The sequence below is a fragment of the Scleropages formosus genome, chromosome 6 (assembly GCF_900964775.1).
Source record: "Scleropages formosus chromosome 6, fSclFor1.1, whole genome shotgun sequence".
Lineage (NCBI taxonomy): Eukaryota > Metazoa > Chordata > Actinopteri > Osteoglossiformes > Osteoglossidae > Scleropages > Scleropages formosus.
The window spans coordinates 2,745,389-2,770,008 of NC_041811.1; the positions used below are offsets into that span (position 1 = coordinate 2,745,389).

General features: G+C 44.9%; 1 protein-coding gene and 1 pseudogene across 1 annotated transcript; both read left to right on the forward strand.

The window, feature by feature from the left end:
• Window positions 1-313: 313 nt before the first annotated feature.
• LOC114910774 (uncharacterized) lies at window positions 314-421 on the forward strand (annotated as a pseudogene).
• Window positions 422-4,931: 4,510 nt separating this feature from the next.
• On the forward strand, window positions 4,932-11,847 carry crkl (v-crk avian sarcoma virus CT10 oncogene homolog-like). Its single transcript, XM_018734526.2, has 3 exons — window positions 4,932-6,165; window positions 7,310-7,760; window positions 10,296-11,847. Exons 1-3 carry the CDS (start codon window positions 5,855-5,857, stop codon window positions 10,428-10,430), a joined length of 897 nt encoding a protein of 298 aa, XP_018590042.1. The 5' UTR covers window positions 4,932-5,854; the 3' UTR covers window positions 10,431-11,847.
• The last annotated feature ends 12,773 nt before the right edge of the window (window positions 11,848-24,620 follow it).

Here is a 24,620-nt window from a genome sequence, read left to right on the forward strand (position 1 = left end):
TGAACACTTAAGTTATTTTGAATGATTTCAATGTGCAGTCCATGATGGCAGTGGATTGATACTATAACGGCACTGAGGGGGGCTGATGTAAATTTGTGTAAATAGTTTGTGTTTGTGTCCATTCCTGTACATAGTCCTGTGTTCCGTTTTGATTGGTTGTATAGTGACTGATGCTCTGCCACTGGGTAATTCTGGAGGATTCAAGGGGTTACCCCCTATCCTTTGTGTGGAGTAAGGGAGGCTTAGAGTGATCTGGGGTAACTCTTGAGTGTTCAACAGACTGCCCCCCGTACTGTTTTTTTGCACCTTTGCCAAGGGGAATACCATGATCAGAAATGCGATTCACCCAGGGCGAGGCTCAGCCATTGCGCTCCGGTGGCACTGACCCTTGCGAATTCCTAAAATGCGGGAATCTTGACTTCCATTGAAAGACACCTATGTGTTTATTAAAGAGCACTTTAGCAGAACCCTGTCTCCAGTAGCAGTATGGGGGTACAATACAATACTGTTAATAGTGAAGGAACAAAAAATTGTAAATAACTTTTTTAGAAGTGATATGCATTTACATTTTGCAGATGTGCCTGCATACTAGGAGAGTATTTTACAGTTCTGGGACCAGCACAACTTGTAGCTCCCCCTCTGGTTACAAGAAGGTCTCTACCTGGGTGAGAGAAGGGAGTCCGAACCCTTAGATTCTAAGTACTCAGAGCACCCTCCTCTGGGTGGGGAGGGGCTTCTCACAGCAGTCAGCAGAGGGTGGGAAGGGGTAGGGTTTGCTTTGCTTCAGCTGCTGTGTGGCCTTCTATCTCTTTACTTTCTCCTTCTACTTTGTAGCGCCCTTAAATAGTTCAATCACTTCTATAACTCTCTGGATCAACAGTAAGAAGCACTTTCTCAGGTCAGGCCAGTCAAATTCCCTGGCCCACGATTTAATTTTTCAAATGTCCTGCATCCTGGACTTGGCATCGCCTAGAGATGGTCCTAGCCTTCCATCCATACAGCAAACATGCTCCACAGTTCCTCACAACCAGCTAACCCCTACAGGAAGCAGTTCAGCCTCTCCACCTTGTATATTGTTACTCTGGGGTTTCAGTACCAAATGTGGCATAGCAGGGTGCACCAGATCCAGGGAGTGAATGTGGGAGGGTTTATAACATTATTCTTTATAAATTAAAGAATGCAAACACAAGTATAATATTATAACACAACAGTTTAACCATAGTAAAGGAGAACCAGAAACACACATCTACACAAATACAAAGATTGTGGGCGATACGGTAGTACAGTGAGTAGCTTTTCTGTCTCACAGTGCCTGAGTGGTGTGAGAAAATTTGATTTTGATCCATGCTCAGTCTGTGTGCAATTTGCATGTTTGCAAGACATGCTGTTCAGGTGTATTTGTGACTCCTAAAAAAAGGTCACCCACAGTGTGTGAATGACAGAAGGAAAGTGTGTTTCATCACTGTATAAATGAGTGGAAACTTTTATGCCACTACTATCTACAACAATTCTGTGTGAAGATATTCAAGTTTTAGCAGAATAAACAGGGGTGGCTGGTACTTTATAGGATTAGAGACGCTGTCTTTGGACCCAAAGGTTGCAGATTTGAATCACAGCTGTAATACAATTGAGCAAGGAACTTACCCTAAATTGCCCCAGGAAAAAAAAAAAAATTTGCCTTAGCTTTTATCAGATACTTCAAACACTGTGTGTATCCTCCTGTTGCATTAAAGGCTTGAAAAAATCTTTGAATGATTTCACCAGAAAGAAGCAGTGCCAGGTTCATGGTTCCTATGCCAGCTGTGATGGAGGAGACCTGTATTTAATCAGACACAGGGTTCTGGTGTCTGTGGCGCCGCTTGATGGAGACATTGGAGTGCAGCACTGAGTCCATGAATGCAGGACACATAAAACTGCCAGATTTTCATTCCAGTCACAAAGCACAGTGACGCAGCATGCTGCCTTGGAAACTCTGTCTTCTCTTGAAATCCAAAAGTTGCACAAATTTGTATAGGCATTCACAAACTAGATAAATAAAAATTCAAACACAGTCTTATTGAACATCCTTATCTTACTAGTTATGTCTTTGGTGTGCAGTAGTTTTGCAGTGAAGTTTACCAACATACTATTTCATGTCTATACTGCACTTACAGTTGAATTAAATAATCAGGATAAGTACATTGTACAAAGATACTACAGCAGGAAAGGTATTCAAACCCAGGATTCTAATCACTATACCACCAACTGCCCAAACTCAGGGACAGAGCTTGTTTCAATATATTAGCATTAAGCCCTTTGAATTATTAATATTGCACTGATTTACAATTTATCTTGCAATAATCTTCTTAGACCCAACAAAAAATGTTTTTTAATATATTTCTAAGATTTTTAGGAAGGTGTTGAAGCCCCAACATCTAACATTTGGCATTTAAAAGCAGAAAATATCCTCTAAAGGGTGTATTCAGAATCAGTGTTTTGGCATGTACAGTTTCAGAGTGACATAAAAACATATGGCTTCTAGAGTGGACAAAATGAATTGATGGGTCTCGCTTTGCTTTTTAGATATGTAATTTTTGGACTTAAAGTGATTTTATGTAGTCATTCTTACCAAAATTTCTTTCTAAGATTAGGTCATTTTCGTATTATGCTGAAGTTACCAGGCTGTTCCTTGTTGGGTGGTGATACAGTACGTGTGTGTATGGTAGTATGTTTTAATGTGATTTAACTTAATGTCGTTCCTCAGCAGTGGAAATCTCCCAGGACTGAAATAGGCAGCTCCACCAAGGTAAGCACTGCCAGGCAGCTGACCGGAGCCCTTCTTCAAACTGTGGTCTCACAGATTGCTCTTTCTTTACAGTGATAGTCACAGGAGGGGCTTCATCTTCACCTCCTCTTCTTTTTCTCCCTCATTTTTATTCTTGTCGCAGACAGAGTTGGCCAACATGGACACAAAGCCTGGACACAAGAAGCCCTGGCGCTGTGTCTTTGTTGGCTCTTTGCCTTTGCTTCCGGAGGCCTCTTGCTGCAGTGTATCTTCTGGGTCTACAGTGGATGTGTCCCACTTTGAGAATCGTGTAATTAGCTTTTCATAACATGTCTACAGGCCAATGACCATTCTGTGCCGGGGGGCCTTGGGGGGCCGTTACAGGGGGTCTTCAAGGAAAGACATGGGGTAACTCTGGAAAGAGAGGGAGAATGAAACCAAAATAGGGTGAAGTGTATGGCAAAGCCAGATATTTGTGTTAAAGACACATGGCAGTCATGTGGCCACTTAAATCCTGGACCTGTTCAAGAAACCCAAAATCATTTTCTCCCCCTATATTTATTTTAAGAAGAAAAAAGGTGTGGTGTACCAAGCAGAAGTAGACCAACTGGAAAAGGGAAATTTTCCAGCAGTTGGAAAATCATGTTTTACCTGAGACACTTCATTCCTCTGAAACAGTTTCTGCAGAATGGATTGTCATTCTTCTTCAGTAGAGATGGCTTTTTCCTTATCCATACAGTGTTAACACAGCTGACTCAAGCACACCCCCCATGGAATACCTTCCAACATTTACTGTGGTTTTGTATATTCTACTCCACTCAGACATTCACATGAATGGAATATTTTCCAGTTTGACTGCCTGGTGTCACTTATTGCTTCACTGGTAGGTTTATATAACACTCATATACAGATTTCAAGGATTTAAAGGTCTTGCTGCTTTTCTCTCTTTTCACCATTAATCAACTTTTCCAGTTTTTTTTTTTACCTTTAAGTATGAAAAGCTGAATTACTGGGGTTGTACAGTAACATTACTACTTTTCTGGTAAATTTAACATTTGCATTGCTAATGCAAGAAATAGTAGGAAGAATTAAATTTTCTTATATGTAGGGAAAGTAGTTTGTTCAGTCATACAGTGACATTGAAAACTGAAAAAGGACTGGGCTGGTTAAGTTGACTTTCTTTTAATACAGGACTCTCCTGTGTACTCCAGATTCATCCACAGAATTACTTTACTCCAGGACAGTTTTATAGGGTATTTTCAGGGACACCTCAGCTGTGTTTTAAGTGGAAGGCCACTTCAGGGACTTGAATACATTTATTCTTGGAATATCACAGGATGCAAGATTTGCTGGAGCAAAATTCAGTTACTCAAAAGACCTTTAATATAAACGCCCACTTGTCCCTCTCAGTCCACACCATAAAGTACCTAAACAAACCTGTAGTAGACACAAAAGCCAAAAGAAATACTAGTTAAAACTTTATCCATGTGATAATTTGAATGAATTCTGCAAGATTAGGTCAGGTTTTGGAATTTCTCAGGGCTATAGTATATATTATGACCAAATTTATCATTACCTATTGTGACCCTGTGCCTCTGAGTTATATTATGTTCTTGTATCTTGTATGTTTCGTTGTATTTTTCCAGTGTATTGATTCTGTGTCCATGTTGCCATGACCCCATTCTGTTCTGCTGTTCAGTAAAAAAATTTAGTTAGTAACCACAGTAAAAATATTAACCAATCACTAGTAAGACGCATTAAAAACCAATGTTTAGACACCAGGTTGATAAGTTACTAAATAAATTGAGCAAAATACACAACACCACGATGACTAATTATTTCCTTTTACAGTGCTCCTCTTTATTTTTATACGAAAGTGACCTTAACCGAAGTGTGAATAAAACCGCCATTGTTTTGAACACAAAAATGCAATGGCGTTTATATTTCATCACAATTCACATTCATACGGCTGTTTTCTGCGCGCGTGCTTGTGCGCGAGACAGGGGAGCCGAGAGCTCGCGGCTGTCGGTCCCGCCTCCACAGGGTCTCGTGCAGTTTCGGGCGGCCTCGTGCGGCCTCGTGCGGGAGGAAGGAAGGAAAGAGGAAAGAGGAAAGAGGAAAGAGGGAGGGGGAACAGACGTGGGGAGCGCGCGCGCGCGCGGACCCGCCCTCCATCCGCCATCTTTCCGCGTCCGGGAGTGGAGAGCCCCACATCAACAGGGCGAAGGAGCTCGACAGGAGCGCGCTGTTGCAGGGTGCCTGCCACTCTCCAGTGCAACGTGTCCGGGTGGGCGACGCCGTGGCGCTGTGAAAGGCGCACTGAGCGCGTTGGCGTGTGAGTCCGTGTGAGAAGCAGACGGGGGAAGGGAAGAAGGAAGGCAGGCCGCCATTTTCGGCCCGAATCTCGGAGGCCGCACACATACTCCGACACGCATACCCTACCCGCACACGGAGCGACAGACGGGCTGACGGACAGAGTTAAGGGGCTGGAGACATGGAGAAGGACACCCGGATCTAGAGCTCTCCTCTGGCTTGGAACCGCCGGAGACGCGCTTCTGGGAGAGGCGGCAAAGAGGAAGCGCATCGATTTGCCTGTGTCGACACACTCATTGTGACGGCACTCGGTGGTCCAGGGCCAGGCATCGTCGAGGACTGACTGGTAGACTGGCTCTCGAGTGTCGTGCTTGTTTAAAAAAATAAAACAGTAACAAAAAAAACTATGCCGCGCGGCAGTGGGCTCGCGCTAGTCGCGTCCCGCTTGTGACACGCGCTCGGCCTCACGCGACACGCTAGTATGCGCGGTCAAACCGGCGTTCCGCTCTTGGTTCCCCCCGCTCGGTTCGCTCGGTCCGAGCGCTAGCTAGCGGTTCTCGCGCTACACGATCAGCCGTGTGTTTAGCCGTAGGGCGAAGATAATCGCTTGTTCAAAGACTCGTCGTGCCTGGAGGAAGCCGAAGGTCTCGATCATTATTATAGACCAGCGCTGGTTGAAGATCAGAGATCGTTTGGCTGAAGACCTCAGATTAAAGATTAGAGGTCAGTCAGTTTTACAAGTCAAGACCCACCTCCTTCAGACTCCAGACTTCAGCCATGTCGACCGCACGGTTCGACTCCTCCGACCGGTCCAGCTGGTACTTCGGACCTGTGTCGCGGCAAGAGGCGCAGACCCGGCTCCAGGGACAGAGACATGGCACGTTCCTGGTGCGCGACTCGTCCACGTGCCCTGGGGACTACGTGCTGTCGGTGTCAGAGAACTCCAAGGTGTCCCACTACATCATCAACTCACTGCCGAGCAAGCGCTTCAAGATCGGTGACCAGGAGTTCGACAACCTGCCTGCGCTGCTCGAGTTCTACAAGATTCACTACCTGGACACGACCACGCTCATAGAGCCAGCTTCCAGGTGAGCACCTGCGACTGGACACACCAGTATGAATATGGCCATTATTGGGGTTTGTTAGGGAAATTGGTCAAAAGATGCTGCACTGGGCCGTTGTCATTGTTTGTTTATGTGTGAGACAGATTGGGGTTTCCTTAACTGCTCTCTGTGTCCACTTTAGTACGTTACTGAATCAGTAAATCTGCCATCATTGTCCAAAATACTGCGTTTTATGGAATCCTGAGAGTTCCCAGGTGGTGTTCTAATAACCTGTGTTTTCATCTGAATATGGAAGTATGCTAATTTGTCTGTGAGTGGGTCAACTTCACAGATATGAAGTGCAGTATGAATATTTGTCATGCAATCTCAAACTCAGAGCTCCTTTTAGTAAGGTTGAAATTACATATTGAAAGGAACAGGTATGGGACAGTTGGTAGTGTAGTGGTAGAGCTGTTGCCTTTGGACCCAAGGTCGTAGGTTCGAATGTCACCTCTGGCTGTAGTATCCATCAGCAGGTACTTACCCTGAAATCGCTCCAGTGGGGGGAAAAAAAAGGTGACCCAGCTGTATAAATGGGTAAATAATTGTAACCTTTACACTGTAAGTCACTTTGGAGAAAAGCATCAGCTAAATGAATAAGTGTAAACAGCAGATGGCATAATTGTTAGTGCCATCACCTTGCAGTTAGAATAGGTTTGAGTCCCACTGTTATAGTACCATTGGTGAAGATACTTACCCTTAACTGATACAGTAAAAATGACCCAGCTGTATAAATGAGTAAATTACTGTAAGTAGCTGTGTGCAAACTTGACACTAAGTCACCTTGGAGGAAAGCGTCCTCATATGAAGGAATAATATTTTTGCATGGTTTGGACAAAGACACAACGCTTAGCCGGTTAGCTCCCTTAACATTCTTTGAGTGCTTTCGCACATCGTCCTATGGTAAAACAGTATGGCATGTACAGGCAGCCCACTGCTTTGTCGTAACACAGAGCGCCTCTACTAGGTGGAGTGTTGTGTAACACCTGAAAAGTGCGCGCTGATGGGTGTGGTGTTTCGCCCATTTTATGTAAGGCTTTCTGGAATTTTCTACCAGGGCCTCACACTATTGGGAACGGTGCTGACTCTTTTGCCTCTGCCCCCGTTATGTTGTTTCCCTGTTGCCCAGGTACCCCACCACAGGGACGGGCCCCGTCCCTGTGCCTGCCGGCTCCGAGGACAATGTGGAGTATGTGCGCACGCTATACGACTTCACAGGCAGCGATGCCGAGGACCTGCCCTTCAAGAAGGGCGAAGTGCTTGTGATCCTGGACAAGCCAGAGGAGCAGTGGTGGAGCGCCCGCAACAAGGAAGGCCGTGTGGGCATGATCCCTGTACCCTACGTGGAGAAGCTTCTGCGCTCCGGCATCCCTGGCCACCCACAGGCGCTCCACGGCAGCCGCAACTCTCACAGCTATGGTGTCCCTGAGCCAGCACATGCCTATGCCCAGCCCCAGACGCCGTCGCCCCTGCCAACCGGCCCCGGCCCCCTGCCTTCCACACAGAACGGCCCCATCATGGCCAAGGCCATCCAGAAGAGGGTGCCGTGTGCGTACGACAAAACAGCCCTGGCGCTTGAGGTAGGGGCCTCTTTGCACCACGGTGTTTGCTGTTGGTCGTTGGAAATTTGGTTGTATTAACAGCAATGTATACAACTGGATGACACTGTATCAGCATTGCGTGGTGTCATTCTTCAGATACTGACTGCATACTGTATTGTATACACTTTACACTGGCTCTTCAGCATAGCAACACAGTTATAGGTCTATATAACTCATGTCACTAGTACCACTGTATTACAGTCGATAAGAGTAATACTGACATTCCGTGATTCACTCGCTGCTTAAGTTCTATGGAATTCTCTTGTTATACATGTAAAATACATTTTATTAACGTTATTAATTTTGGAATGATTAAAAATACCTTGTCTCCACAAACTCCTCTTTGGTGATTTAGACACACTGATCCCATAAACACTGGAGCATTCATAAACAAAGCAGCATTCATCTTCTTATTGATCACTTGAACTCTGGAATACCAGCGATCAGTTGTTAATACTCTGTAAGGAAGTTAAATGAAGGTGGTCTCACAATCCTGTTTCTGCTCCAAATGCACTTTACTGCCAAGTAATGTCTACATGCAGAAACACTGTCACTCAGAAGCAGACAGAAATTTGCAATTGCCAGTAAGAGGGAAGTGTTTGTATCTTGAAAATTTCATAATTGGGGGATATTCATAACATGAATAGGCAATTCACACTAATGGGTACTCATGAAGAAATATAATTGCAAGGTGTCAGATCACAGCAGAGTGTGAGCAGGGTGGAGAGAGCAGAAGAGGTTCTGTTCTCCAGCCAGGAGACTAGAGTTTTCAAATATTCAACTAAGTGGCACGGGTTACAGCTGTAAAAGAACTGTGCGTCTGCCTGGGTTTTCTTGGGGAGTTTCAGGGTTGTCTGAACTTAGCTCTGTCCCTGTTGGTGTGGAACAGGCGCATCCCCCTGTGATGTTAAAGGTGTGTGTGACCGTTTTGGAAGCTGCTGAACCGGAGGGTTCCAGAGGGGCTTGTGAGCTGCAGTCGGAGTGAGCTGGATAGAGCCCCGCCTTTCCCCGCCAGCCCTCCTTGAGTCATAACCCTTAATCAGACCTACTAAGCTAGTGGTGACTTTCCAAATCTGTTTCCGGCGGCACATGCGTGTTTTGTCTTGTTCTGACCCAAGGCGCTCCGCTGCTGTTTACCAGTGGATTTGCCACTCACTTCCAGGCCTGGGTGGGAATGTGGACACATGCTGCATGGAGGAAGCTGCTGGTGAATTGTTGCTTTGTGCTCAGGGGACAGTGGGCAGGAAATAGGGGGGTGCTTTATGGCCGTATCCCATTCTTCAGCACTACAAGGTGCAGCCCCCTGTAGGTGACCTGTGGAGCTGCAAGATGTAGGTTATTAATTTATAAGAAATTGTTGTAGAAAGGATCAAACTGTGAGATCTGTACACTGAGCTGCTTGCTCTGATTTACCCATTTATACAGCAGGGAAAGTTTTACTGCGTCAGTACAGGGTAAATATCTTGGTCAAAATACTGCAGCAGGAGGTGGGATTCAAACCCAGGTCCTTTCAGCATAAGACAGCATGTCTGTGCGCTGTACTGCAGTGCACAGCCCAGCTGTGGTTATTTCCCCAGCGCTGGCCACAATTGTGAGTGAAGAGCACATCATCTGCGATCTCTGTGATTGCCTTGGAGCCATGCAAATGATGTGGTGTGCTGTGATCACGCATGCACAGACACACATGCATGCAGTGGAGATAGGGCTCTGTGGTGGGAGTGGCCCAGAGTTCATTCTCTAAAAGGAACTAGCCACACTATCGTGGTCACAGCTTTTACCTCTGAGCAGTTACGCTGTGAGCCACTCAGAGGATTCAAGTCATGGTATAGCTGTGCAGCTTTCACTGTACAGCATCATGTTTTAAATTCTGTTTCTGTGATCTGTTGTGCAAGACCCAGGGGGTGACACACAGCACTCTTTGTACCTTAATGCAAACATGAATGAATGTGCAAAATACCACATTCTACCACAGTACATTCAGAGGAGTGTTTAGTCATGGCCAGAATATTATTGCGTTAGTCAGAGAGTAACCACTGAAGTCCGTGAAGATCTGAACCAGTAGGTGGCATGGTGGTTAGTTATCACTTTGCAGTTTCACGACCTGGGTTTGAATTCCACTCTCTGTTCTAGAACATTTGATCAAGGTACAGTTGCTTTGGAGTTTCAGCTGAATAATTAAAAATGACTTTGTGATAGTTTTGAATATTCTATTTTAGCAGTGAGATTAGTTATGTTAGTCAATGGTTGTGATTGGTTGAGGTTCTTCATGTGATGGCAAGTATATACAGTAGTGGGTTTTGTTACAGCAAAAGTATAGCAAGATGAATGAATGAAATATATAATACAGTGAATAGATGGATGCTGTGTTTAGGTTGAATTTAGACTGATCTGACACTCTTCTACTGTCTTCTGATTTTGTTTTTTCTGAGTCACTTCTCCCTAAGTGTGTTTATCTGCGTGTGTTCCAGTGCCTTTCTTGTGGCTGAAGGTCCCACCTGCTGTTTTTGTCTCCAGGTGGGGGACATCGTCAAAGTGACGCGAATGAACATCAGCGGCCAGTGGGAGGGCGAGGTCAATGGGCGCAGGGGCCTTTTCCCCTTCACCCACGTCAAAATTCTGGACCCCCAGAACCCGGATGAGAGCGAGTGAAAATGCTTCGACTGTCTGCCTCCGCACCACCCTCCTGCCTGACCTCTCGCCATCGGCAATGCGCCCTACTGGCCACATCGCTCCAGCGAGCTTCCATAAACTAGACCCGCACCAGTCGCTGAAGCCTGCTTCTGGTTGCTGGCAGCTCCACGCTCTGATGGCCCTTAACTGCTTGTCTGGCAGCAGGAGTTCCGGCTGCTTTGGTTTCCCCTCCTCCGATTGGATGGCGGTGCTGTCTGTCTGCTACTGTGCCGAGGCAAGGTGTGCACTGGCACACCTAGACCATACCTTTTTTTTTTTCCTTTTCCTTTTTTTTTTTTTTGCTTGCTAAATAGACAAAAATCAGGTCAGGTCATGATCTACGTGCCCTACATCAGGCCTGGAGTTGCAGCCTGTGGGACAGAGAGTGCTGGGTATCGGTTGTAGCCCTAGAGCACAGGAGCTTGGGGGTGTGTCTCATACTCCTTACCTTTCCTCAAAAGCGAATCAGCCTCTTTAGGTTTTTTCTTTTTTTTTTTTTTTTTTTTTTGTAGGAAAGATGGTGCGTGATCTCCTTTTTTGCCATAAAAGTGGAAGCAGCTGAGAGTGAGCCCCAGGCGCTCGGTGGCCTCTGAAAGGGACTGGGTTTGAGGAGAAATAATGGGGTCACCAGGGGGCAAACACCTCACTGAATTTATGCAAAGGCTCAGCATTTTCACTGTTACTGAACTGTTCAGATGCTGTCACAATCGGTTTAATTACCATAGTAAATCAGTTTTCCATCCTGGCAAAGCTGTTGAAATGCCCCAGCGGAGTTTCTCCAAGCCCGCTTACGCATTTGCCTGAATAATAGTCATAATGGTGGTGATAATAATACAACAATTCAACTGTGTTCTGCGATGAACTTCTGTCCGTTTAGTCCTCAGCTTTTGGAGCTTGGACACATTGACCTAAAACGAGTCACGAAAGGGAAAAAGGGAGCAGCTACCTGTGGCTGACTCATGACCCCCTGACCTCGGTTGTGTTCCAGGTGCTGCTTCCTGACATCTTTGGTTTCCTTTGTTTTTTTGTGCTTTTGGGCAGATTTGACAGAGTTCCTCCTGCAGCCGCCTGTCTCAGGCCATTCCCCGCCCATCCCGCACCCTTTGCCCGTTTCTACCCGTTCTATTAATTTAAGGCATCCAAACTGCCCCTGCCCTGTACTCCTCTCTGAGCGGCATTAACCGTATTAGTGCTTTGTTTTCGTCTGTAGGCAGTGTGCAACTTGTCGGTTTGTTACTGTTTGTTACTACTCAAGACGAGAGGAATTGTGCCTTTTTCTTTCACTCAATAATTTACACATGTTCATTGTCAACTGGTTTTAACACAGGCTCTTTTAGTGAACTCACCTTGTACAGTGCAAGCCAATAAAATGTACAACAAGGAGGACTGTGCTGTCTCGTCTCGCTGGTTCTTTCACTTGACGCAAGGTACTGTGAAAGGTTTGAAAAAAAACAGCTGTGCCAAATGAGAGCATAGCTGTTCATTATGAAGTTGTATAAATGTGACTGTGGGGACAAGGCCATTCCTCCACACCAGCCCATTTAGCTGACGCTTTTCTCTAAAGCAACTTACAATGTGACTGTACCTACAATTATTTACCCATTCATACAGCAAGGTAATCTGTTTTTTTTACTGGAACGATTTTAGGGTAAGTACCTTACTGAAGGGTACTACAACCAAAGGTGACATTCAAACCTATGACCTTCAGGTCCAAAGGCAGCAGCTCTAACCACTACGCTATGAGCTATCCCACAGAGTCACCTGTGGTATTGATCAGACTATAGATGTTTATCCCATTTCACTCACACACGTGGACGGGCAGTGCGGTGTTCTCGACAGGGACTATTAGTGTCCGTCCTTCACATGAGTGCACTAAATGTGTTAGTCTGCTCCGAAGCAGACTGGCTTGAAGTGTACATCTCAGTCCAGGAACACAGCGGTCCCTAGGGAGGGGGTCACTAATACTGCGGTTCTGTTCACACTAATGTGGCTCATGGACACTACTGTACAGTCATCCTGCTTATTGTGTGTTCCCTATCAGCTGTTTTTTCTTGCGTTAATATTTCAGTAAAACAGCATTTAAGGAAGTGTGCTTCTGCTAAGAATGTCTTAAGCAGAGATGTTTAATTCTTAATATCTCTTAAGTAGGTAATAAAGAAGGTATGTACTGAAAACATTTTCTCGTTTGACCAGAAGAAGCACAGAACTGCAGTACAGTTAAACACTTATTTAAATGTGTTTTTAAGTTCTGATGTACATTTACGTTTATTGATTGAACACACTTTTCTCTAACATACTACTCAGCGCAAACAAACATGCGTCAATAACAGATGAAGAGCTTTAAACACAGCTTGTCCATCTGATACCACCATGTTGCTGGTTCACATCCCTCAAGTAGCTGCCTATAGAAGTGATATTCAAAGAGAAAATAAATTGATCATCATAGAGTTGTTTACATAGCTGTCACAAGATCAGGAGAGAATTGCCTCTAAAATAGATGTGTTTGGCACCCTTCTTAAATGCAAAAGGGATTCAGCAGCTCTGAGGCACCACCTTTTTATTTTGGGCCCCTGTGTGTGGGACACCAAGACACTCGAGTAAATATTTTGCACTCAAAGGTGTGCTTTCAGTACCAGTATTTCTGTACATTTACAACATTGCATTGTGGTAACATTGCAGTAATACATTTTTGTTAGTTAGAAATATATTGAGGTGAACTGTGTATACATAATAAAAAATAATTTATGGTATAAACTGGCGGAGACCCAATTTATTAGTCTGCCCTCTTCAAAAAAAAAGTTTGATCTGGAGTGGTCCAGTCCTGCTGATGCTTCATTTCAGCACCAAAATCTGCCTGGTGTGATGCTCTGTGTTGATGTTGACCATTTCCATGGCAATGAGGTCAACTCGGTTTTGCCCAATCAGATATCCATCTGGGTCTCCTGGTCCTCCTCACACCCGTGTGCCGCATCACTCTGTTGGAGTGGCTCCTGGCCAGGTTGACCGCCCCCATCCAGGCTCTCTCCTCCAGTGAGCCGCAAGGGAGGGGCCATACCCTGCGGTGACAGTGAAAGAGCAAAGTCAACCTTTCTATCACGCTTAGTAGAGGAGAGCATTTACAGAGGCACCGCAGCTTTGCTGTGGAAGAGCAGTCTGGGGAGCACCTTCTCTTGTACCCTAGTGTGTGTTTTCACTCGTGTATTCACTGAATGAATGAATAATGAAGGATGTGATTGAGCTGATAAAAATCTATGCAGTGTCATTTTTACTAATCTGCATGCATTATTAAATGCAAATATCAATAGAAAAATAATTGTATTTGATTTGAATTTTATACTCAGAAGTAATTTTCTAGGGTGTGATGGTGCAGTGGGTTTGACCGGTGCCCACTGTGCGGTGGGTCTGGGGTTTGAGCCCTGCTTGGGCTGCCTTGTGGCAGACTGGCGTCCCATCCAGGGTGTGTCCCCTCTCCCTTCGGCCTTGTGCCCTGTGCTGCCAGGTAAGGCTCCAGCTTGCCGCACCCCCACTCAGGACAAGTGACTGTTGAGGTTGATTGTAGTAATTTCCCTTCTCAGCAATTCAAGAAACTTTGATTTATGCTCAAATTAAACATTAGTAAGAATATAAGCATTAATTTAGATCAGTATTTCACCTTAAAAACTCTAAACAAGCTGCTTATATGTGAACTTACACAAATCGTCTTAAGCTACGCAAAATACCACAACATGGTATGCAGAGTGTTACAAAGTAGGCGTAACGCCTTTCACTGCATAATCTACATGTGCATGTCCAAGCAAATCATTGAGTAGCGATTCACGTACAGTATAAAGGTGGTGCACGTATAGTCGTGTACAATCATTAATTATCACAGTCTCAAGTGCGTCTAGACTTGCAGACATCAACACATAGGCCTATACATATAAAATAAAGCTTATGATGAGCTGCGTTGCTTTGACCACTTTTCCACATCAAATTCCTATGCGCCGACAAAGCGTCAGTAAAATTCTACGGATTTCGGACCTGCCGAAAATGTTTGAAGTTGAGCAACGTTCGAAATCATGCTTCCCTATGAATAACAAGTGAATGAACCCTTTCATCCGCCATTAAACAACCCGCTGAGGGAAAAGGAAGTAGCGGAGACGGAGAGTAAGTGGACCGATCACACAGGAAGCAAATAAATACACACTTCTAGCCACAGATCAGGCGGGGCAGGGGGGAACATGGCAGCGCACAGGAAGCTCTGTAGCCCTCAGTCATTGGGGTCACCACCCCAGCCTTTTATACAATACTTTGAGCAACGTAAGGTGTGTGTGTAGCTTCCAATGACGTGTCCTTTTATTCAGTTAGCGGATGCGTACAATGAGTGTGTGAAGGTGGGTCTAGTTTCTGTGTGTGTGTGTGTGTGTGAGTTATGTGCTAACTTCATCTCAACTCCAAAGAACCAGGGTTCATCGTAACAAAGAGCAAACGAGACACCCGAGTCAGCTGGGATGAGGTCTGCTTAGCAGGAAGCGGTGAAACAGCCCAGCGATGCCCAGCTGTCCACACTGCTGGGGTCAGGGTGCAAGAAGAGTTCTGCTCTGAATGAAGAGACCTTCGTGAGGGCAATAAAAATAAACAGTATTGGTCACATGACCAGCTGCATTGTTTCCAGACACGCTGAAATGACGACTGGTTTTCTTGTCTCGCAGTGCCTGGACATTGTGAGAGTATATGGGTTTGAACCCCACTCAGTCTGTTTTCCCCGTGTTGATGTTGGTCTCCTCCAGGTGCACTGGTTTCCTCCCACACTCCAAAAACATGCATTTCAGGTGATCTGGTGGCTCTGAATTGCCCCTGTGTGTGTGTGTGTTGCTCTGGTGTATAGGTGAGTGATTGACTGTAGGTTCTGAACTCTTGTACATCTAATACTGTGAGTCACCTTGGAAGAGCAGCATCTGCTAAATGAATAAATGTAAAAATGGTAGCGCCGCAACAGCCCACCTTGAGCTTCAGCCTGGTCTCCTTGGCGACAGTGCCCTGGGGGCACATGAGGGTGGGTGTTGGGGGTGTGACGGTGATCTCGGGAGGCAGCTTGGCGAGAGCCGAAGACATGACGAGCCTCGGCATGCAGGGTGGCGTGCGGTGGGCCCAGGAGGAGGGTGGAGACCCTAGGGGAGGGGAGTGGGATTCAACACACACGTCAGGTGTTCTCTCTCACCAGGAGACACACAAAATTCAAGGCAGCAGGTTTTGCACTGGTTACAACCACCACATTGTGGTTGAAGGACCCTGGTTTTCACCTCCTGCTGTAGTACCCTAGACCAAGGGACTTCCCATGAATTAATACAGTTAATATTGAAAATTATAGCAGATACACACACACACACACACACACACACACACACACACACATTATCTGAAGCCGCTTGTCCTGAGCAGGGTCGCGGCGAACTGGAGCCTAACCCAGCAACACAGGGCGCAAGGATGAAGGGGGAGGGGACACACCCAGGCTGGGATGCCAGTCCATTACAAGGCACCCGAAGCAGGACTCAAACCCTAGACCCACCAGAGAGCAGGCCCCGGTCAAACCCACTGCGACACCGCACTCCCCGCTTATAGCAGGTACTCTACTCTAAAACCATGACAATATTACATATTAAAAATCAATCTTGAAAAACGATAAATACATCTTGGCCCCTTACCTGAGTATGGACTGGGTTCTCTGTCACTGACCACTGGCTCCTGCAGGTGGTGCTGTTGAATCACTGCTTTGGTGAGCCCATAAGGGTGGTCCTGCAGGTCCTTACACTCCTCTGGTGGGTGAGAGAGAAAGGCTGATATACAAAAGCCACCTGTCAATCACACTGGCCCCAGCTCACTGGCTCCGCCCCCTCTAATGTCGTAAATCTACACTGAGATCAGTGCATCTGTGCCTCCTGCAATGGCACAACTCATTGGACCCAATCAGTCCTTAAGCAATATCTCCAGCTGCTATGAAGTGAGTTTATATCCTACACTGCAGTGGCCGTCAGTAGTGTTTTTGGTGTCTCCCTATTGTACATTCATGAAGAAGAGGAGTCGGGGAGATCATCTCTTACGAGGGGAGAACACCCCACATTTACAGCAGGGATGACAGTCAGAGCTGCAGGAGTCTCTTGCCCCGTGTGTCATTAACACACACAGATACCAGGAGGTTCACATTCCCTGTGTGTCCGCAAAATGTTTCCACCCATACATCCATTCATCCTATCATCCATAGCCATTTCTCTACTACAGGGTCACAGTGGTCCGGAACCTAACCTGGAAACAGATATCTGTGAGGCACATTACACCCTGGACAGGACACCAGTCCATCACACAGCAATCTCACTCACATACACACTTACACACGCTAAAGGCAAGTTAAAGTCATGAAATCACCTGAAACACAAGGCTGTGGGAGGAAACCAGAGCACCTATCTGAATGCTAATGAAACCAAACACCAGCCGCAGTGCAGTCGCACAGGTAAAGGCTGATGACTGCCATACCTGTAGCACTGCATGAGGCCCCTGGAACTGCGGATGCCCTGCATGCTGGACCCTTGTTTCTACAGCGGCACTGTCGACCATCAGCGCTGATGGACATACCTGGGTATGCGGCAGCAGGGGAGTCGGTCTCGCTAGTCCGCAGGCATTGCTGTCCCTCTGTGCCACAGCTCATCCTGTTGCTTCGCAGCAGCTCCTGATGCAGATGTGTGCCCACAGCTGCTCCCAGCATGCATTGCACAGAGCCCTCCTGCAATCACTGCAATGGGGTATTAAAGGAGCTTACCAGGGCAATCTAGGCCAGCGACTCCCTTTCGAGGATTTCAGAGGCACAAGAAATGATTACTTCAGATCCCTGATTAAATACGGAAGCGTTTCATTGGTCTTTGACATTTGGATTACACACGGCGCCTTGGCAACCCGTACATCCGCCCAGCAGCAGATGAGAACTGGTTAGCTGGCACTCGGGTGGCAGTGGAATCTGGGAAAGTCACCGCTTCCCGACAGCGAGTAGGTAATAATACCTTCCAGACCTGTACAACTGCAGCGAAAAGAGAGGATCTTTTCAGATAAACTTTGACTTTAATTCTGATGAATACATTTTCATTCGAAATGATACTGGACACAGAAGCTAAAAAAAGAAAAAACACACACACACACACACACACACAGTCTGAAACCATTTGTCCCAAGAAGTGTTGCAGCGAGCCGGAGCCTAACCCGGCGACACAGGACGTAAGGCTGGAGGGGGAGGGGACACAACAAGGACGGGACACCAGTCCGTCACAACGCACCCCAAGCAGGTCTCAAATCCCAGACCCGCCAGAGAGCAGGACCCGACCAAACTCGCTGCGCCACTGCACCCCAAAATAAAAGCAAAAGTAAATAATTACAAAACAAGTCATGCAACCTAAATGATCCAGGGTCCGACCAGTATAAAACACACAATGAACATTACACACACACATATTTTCAAAACTGCTTGTCCCATACGCGGTTGCGGGGAACTGGAGCCTACCCAGCAACAGAGGGCATAAGGCCAGAGGGGGAGGGGACACACCCAGGACGGGACACCAGTCTGTCACAAGGCACCCCAAGTGGGACTCGAACCCCCGACCCACCAGAGAACAGGATTGTGGGCCAACCCACTGCGCCACCACACCCATCTATCAATGAACATTATTACAACACAATGTTCATTTCTTGAGCAGCTGCCAAAGCTGCCTTAATATTGCACATTAAACATTTATTCAAGTTAAAAATGTAAGTTTTCATTGTATTCTTGCTTTATTTCTTGAAAAATAATCTTCCCAATTTGGCATTTTAGACTGTAGCTTTTTAATCACAAGTCCAGGGCTTTAAACTACCGTGGACTGCCCAATTTTGGCGAAAATGAGTGACGAAGTTTCTGGTTTGGTTGGATCTGAATAAAAATGAGGGTCGTTTTATAAAAGGGCAGGAGACAGCGGAGCCACCAAGGCCATGGAAAAAAGCTGATGGGAGCGGTGGTGTCACCCTGGGCTGCGGCCTGCTCCATGCTCATGGTCACCCAACTACTGCTTATGTATGAATATGCATTTTAGGGTGAAAATTTATTTAAAATTCTAAGGCATAAAAGTGAGCCCTACTTACATTTACATTTCTTCATTTAGTAGATACTTTTCTGTAAAGTAAAAAATACAATAAGTGCATTACATCAACAGAAGAAGAAACTTAGGTGCAGACACATGATTCTAAAGTACAGTTAGTTTGTTACTTTCCACCATATGAGCCAATGTACGTCACACAAGTAGCTGCATAAAGGTTTATCCATAATTCACCAGTTTTTAATCACAAAACTATCAAATAAATATTTACATGTTCATCATGAATTCGAGAGATCAGGGGAGAAGTGAGTCCAAAAGATGCGTTTTGAGACCATTCTTGAATGTAGAGAGGGATTAAGCAGTTCTGAGTGAGAGGGGGAGGTTGTTCCACCACATCAGAGCCAGAACTGAGAACCATTGTGCTTTTGCTTTTGGACCTCTCATGTGTGGGACCACCAAGCGGGCAGATGTGGAGGAGCGTAGTGGTCTGGTTGGGGTGTAGCAGATGATCAAGTCCTGTAGATAGCTAAGAGCAGTTCCATTTATGCTTTTGTAGGCAATAACCAGACTCTTGAATTTGATTCAGGCAGCTACAGGAAGCCAATGCAGAGGGATGAGGAGGCGAGATACATTGGAACGTTTTGGCAGGTCAAACGCAACTCATGCATCAGTGTTCTGTATCAGCTGGACATCACACAAGTTATCAGTACCTTCGTTTAGTTAGTCTGGTTTCCTGTAGTTCTGCCTCTTACAGGAAATGCTGTTGTGCAAACACCTTCTAACAAATAAAGTTCAGGAAGTCTCATCTAAGATTACTGATGAAATTTACTTAGAAAATTTACCTCACAAAGAGTTTTCTCACTACATTCAACGGAAGCATCACTGTAAATTGTACTTTGTGTCTGTTCGAGCCAGACACAGTACCCCAACTTTTCTGCCACTGTCGTGTCAATAAACATGTATGGCAATATTTTACATTCATTTATTTACCAGATGCTTTTCTCCAAAGCGACTTACAGCAAACTCTATGTAGTGTTATCAGTCCACACGCCTTATTCAGCAAGGTGACTTACACTGCTAGATACACTACTTACAATGGGTAACTCATCCATACATCAGTTGAATTCACTCTCTCAGTCATTCACACTAGGGGTGAACCTGAACAGCATGTCTTCGAACTGCAGGAGGAAACCCACACAGACATGGGGACAACATGCAAACTCCACATGGACTGAGCAGGGATCAAACCCACACCCTCTCACATGACCCAGGTGCTGTGAGAAGCAGCGCTACTTGCTGTGCCACCCCACTATGTATCAAAGATCATGCTTAAAAATTATGTAAGGCTTTTGCTTCTGTTTTGTGAGCATGTGCTGTTTCGATTCTCTCTCACACACACACACACACACACACATTTTCTGAACCACTTGTCCCATACGGGGTCACAGGGAACCGGAGCCTACCCGGCAACTCAGGGCATAGGGCCGGAGGGAGAGGGGATGCACCCAGGACGGGACACCAGTCCACCACAAGGCACCCCAAGCGGGACTCGAACCCCAGACCCACCAGACCCGGTCCAACCCACTGCGCCACCGCACCCCCTCAATTCTTACATTATGACAGAAACATTGAGTGACAGGCATATATTTTCAACGTAATAATTGTCTTAGCCAATATCATACATATAGATCAAAATTTCCTAACAAAAACTCTGTTTTCTGATTTCCTGAAGGAATCTGAACAGTACATAAAAACCACTACAACCTGTACTAATAAAAGGCCAGTAAGGCATTAAACTTTTTTTTTTTTTTTTCTTAGCTTGGATTTAATTGGTTTTAGAATATATATGACCATCCCCACACTACATACTAAAGAAAAGTCTGCAGAACAAGCAAACCTAGCCAGGGAAATGTAAGCAAAAATATATATGTAAATAATTAAAAACAAGAGTATTACATCAAAACACACACACACACAATCTGAACCACTTGTCCCAAACAGGGTCACAGGGAACCAGAGCCTACCCAACAACTCAGGGCGTAAGGGACACACCCAGGACAGGACACCAGTCCACCACAAGGCACCCCAAGCAAGACTCAAACCCCAGACCCACCAGAGAGGAGGACCCAGTCCAACCCACTGTACCACTGCACCACCGTGCCCCCCAAAACACAAAACATTTACAGTAATTTACTTAATGGCCTTGCTATTGTTACACTCCTCAATAGTCTTCATGTACTGTTTAAATTCTTTAAGAAAAAAAGAAAAGATAGGTTTTTGTAAGTAAATGTGGACCTTTATATATGATATTTGGTTATGATGATTAATAAATTGATGATATTTGCACATTTCTCTGCCCTTCTATCAAAATGCAAGAATACAAACAGTACATATTCAGAAAGCAAAACAAAATCCCTACACAGTTTAACAATAATGAACTTAGAAACATCTCTCCACTAGTTTTTGGTGTAACAGTGGAAAAAACAGATGGCCAACAGTGTCTGGGTGCTTTGTACTAAAAGAACAATTTGCATCCATCCTATCCTTGAATCTCCTGAGAAAATGCTTTACAGCATAGAATTAGTGTCAGTCTTAGAAGAGATTTCCTTAACCTTGTTTGTTAAGAAATATTTGTCAGTCAACAGCCAAACTTTCTCCCATGGGACATTGTTAACAAAGGTACTCCAGTAAGCAGTGACATAAGGTAAGGTGACAACCTCATACAGCTCTGTTATTATTTCTGAAAGACAGTGAATAACAGATCCTTCCACATGGAGTATCAACTGGATTTGCTATTGAGACAACAGCAAAGTAAGTGAGCTCTTTAAGTAGAGTCACACTGCCATTTGGGATAACTGTCATTACCAGGCCTTTCTTTGTAACAGGAAACCTGAAATATGACACAAATTCACTATAATTCATAAGATCTCCTTGTAAGGTCATCGACTGGCCCTCCAAAAGGACATTTTGATCAAACCAACTCCTTAACAGATATACATAGACAGGCCATGGCTTTATGTTGGAAGGCTCCACCAGGCCATCATACTGGAAAAATGCTGCAGTCGAGAGGCACGCAATGCTATGTGTTTAACTGTACTGATTACAGAAACAAATACAGCAAGTAGAAAGGCTTGTGCTGAAAGCTCTGGAAAGTTCATCATGGGTGAAAGCCTGGTCAGCTTAGCAAAACATTTTCTTTGAAGGATCCTTGCTTACTTGTACATAATTAGTCTTGCACCTAGTTTATCTTTGTGGGCAGCAGTGTCAAGGCAAACCAGGGATTGACTTCCTATCCAGCCCTAAATCATTCCTCTATTTTTCTTTTTCTGGGCTGACACTGTATTTTCTAGTTCTTATATTTTATTAAGTTTTTTCTTTTGTCTTAAACCTAATTTGTGCATGAGCCCCAGCCATGAGGTGGACATGGGCCTCTCTGGACATAAATATCTGTCCTCTTCGTGGGCGGTACCTCAAAGCACTTTGTGACTTCCTCTTGCTGACAGTAGTTTGTGTAGTGCTTTGGCTGAATCACTCTTGTGCTAATAAAATATTTTACTTTAGTGGGTGCAAGAGCTCTTGCTATTCTTCCACACGTGTCATTTCCTAAGTGAGTACTTCATTTTCTTCTGGTGTAGTATAAGTCTTGTGGAGGAATTTATGCTCTTGGCAAGTGAGTAAACACAAAAACAAGTCAAGTCCAGTCATTGTTAATGTCACAAATTCGTGCAGTGTCTGCAGTGAATTAAATCTGGATCAGCAAATAAAGTGTAAAATATTAAAGTAAGCTATCTTCAGAAAGGAAAATTTTGTGGTACAGCTTTGTAGATTAGTCTGACAGCCTTGTAAACATACCCAAATTCCAACAAAACTTTTATCTCACCACTGGCCTTGATTCCTAGTAAAACATAGTAAATACTAATACTGTGACTGTGAGTGATGATGGGTACACGTGTTCCTTGTCTTGGGTGTAAAATCTAGAGATTCATTTTTTTGTGGATTTATTTCGAATAGTTTACACATTCCTGAACAGAGAAAGGGATGACGAAAGATATTAAATATGGATAAGAAACTGCAGCTCAGAAAATGGCAGTGTGCTCTGTAGCAAACACTTGATGAGATGGTTAGTTTGATCAGATCAGATGGCTTGTTCACTTAAGGGAGGGAGCCCTGCCCACTTTATTAACCACACACACATTTTCAGAACCGCTTGTCCCATACAGGGTCATGGGGAACTGGAGCCTACCCAGCAACACAGGGCATAAGGCTGGAGGGGGAGGGGACACACCCAGGACAGGACGCCAGTCCATCACAAGACACCCCAAGCAGGACTGGAACCCCAAATCCACTGGAAAGCAGGACTGTGGTCCAACCCACTGCACCACCGCACCCCCTACACTTTATTAACAATTCCTGAGCATTTACAGGTATTTGCTACAGCTGTATTACACACACACACATTGACTGAAGCTGCTTGTCCTGAGAGGGGTTGCAGCCAACCGGAGCCTTACCCAGCAACACAGGGCACAGGGCTGGAGGGGGAGGGGGCACACCCAGGACGGGATGTCAATCTGTCGCAAGGTGCCCTGAGCGGGACTTGAACCCCAGACCCACTAGAGAGCAGGGCTCAGCCAAACTTACTGCACCACCACACCCCACCAACAGCAGTATTATGGAATGCTAATAGTCTGTATAACACTGAAAAAGAATAGTCTGACAGACATACAAAACACAAATGACTATTAGAGTTGCAGTGATCTTGACAATGAGGATTCATAACTAGAAAGTTTGTCTTCTAAAATTTTTAAAAAAAGTGTTCATATGAGGGGGGGGGGTGCGGTGGTGCAGTGGCACAGTGGGTTGGCCCAGGTCCTCCTATCCAGTGGGTCTGGGGTTCGAGTCCCGCTTGGGGTGCCTTGTGACAGACTGGTGCCCTGTCCTGGGTGTGTGGCCCTTCCCCCTCCAGCCTTACGCCCTGTGTTGCCAGGTTAGGCTCTGGCTCCCCGCAACCCTGACTAGGACAAGCAGCTCTGAGAATGTGTGTGTGTGTGTGTGTGTGTGTGTGTGTGTGTGTGTGTGTGTGTGTGTGTGTGTGTGTGTGTGTTCATATGATCCAAGTTATCACTGTTGGCTGGCTTAGGTTGCCCTGCTAAAGGAGAGATGCACCCTGGATTCACTTTGAGCGACTCTATAACAAAGCATGTCTTGGAAAAGATATATATTTTTCTTTTTTTAATTCAAAGCAATAGCTTTTGAAATCTGAGCTGGCTTAATATCAATATGTTTTGCCCATCACTGCTCATCTGTTTAAATTCCCAGAACGTTAAGATCTTTCTACAGTTTCATTGTAGGCTCTGTAGTTTATTCTTAAATTCTCAACAGGAGCACAGAATTTTGTATCGTATTCTTCATTAATAGGCACTTAAGTAATAACTGATATTACCAGTATCATAATAAAGTATAGTTTTATATATGGCTATAAAAACAAAATGGCGAGAAAATAGTATTTTGTGTAAATTAAACAACTCCAAACCACAGGAAAATCTCTGTTGTATATTAACAGACACTATGAATGTGGAATGATGAGATTACTCTGTTAATTATACAGGAAGCTCTTGTTATCATGGGAAACCAGGTAGGTTAAATAATATGGCACCATGTGGAATTTTTTCAGACTCCAGCACATCAGTTAAGGCAAAATATAGCTTAAACTTTATCATGTTTGAAGATAAAGAGAAAAAGAAATGAAATTTCTTTCTTTTTTTATTTCAATCTGAGAGTATTCTAGCCTATCATGTGAATGCACAACCCCTTTTGGTCTAATTAATATTACATATCTGGCTTGAGAAACTGATTGAAAATATACTCAGCTTTAAAATAAACTATATTTCATGTAAATCGATTGAGAATTGCCCAAGATAGAAGACTTTTTAGGAGAGAGGTTCAATGGATTCAAAGCCTTGTCCATCAGATTACGAGCATTAATAGCTTTTCCAATATGGCGGAAGACTTTGCAGTTGCGACGCAAACGTTATGTTGTAAGGGCTCTCAAAGCATATCTACGAAACAAGCTACCGGA

Coding starts and splice junctions, on each gene's coding strand:
- crkl (XM_018734526.2), top strand. CDS start 5,855: ATGTCGACCGCACGGTTCGACTCCTCCGACCGGTCCAGCTGGTACTTC. Junction 6,166..7,309: donor CTCATAGAGCCAGCTTCCAG/GTGAGCACCTGC, acceptor CCTGTTGCCCAG/GTACCCCACCACAGGGACGG. Junction 7,761..10,295: donor AAACAGCCCTGGCGCTTGAG/GTAGGGGCCTCT, acceptor TTTTGTCTCCAG/GTGGGGGACATCGTCAAAGT.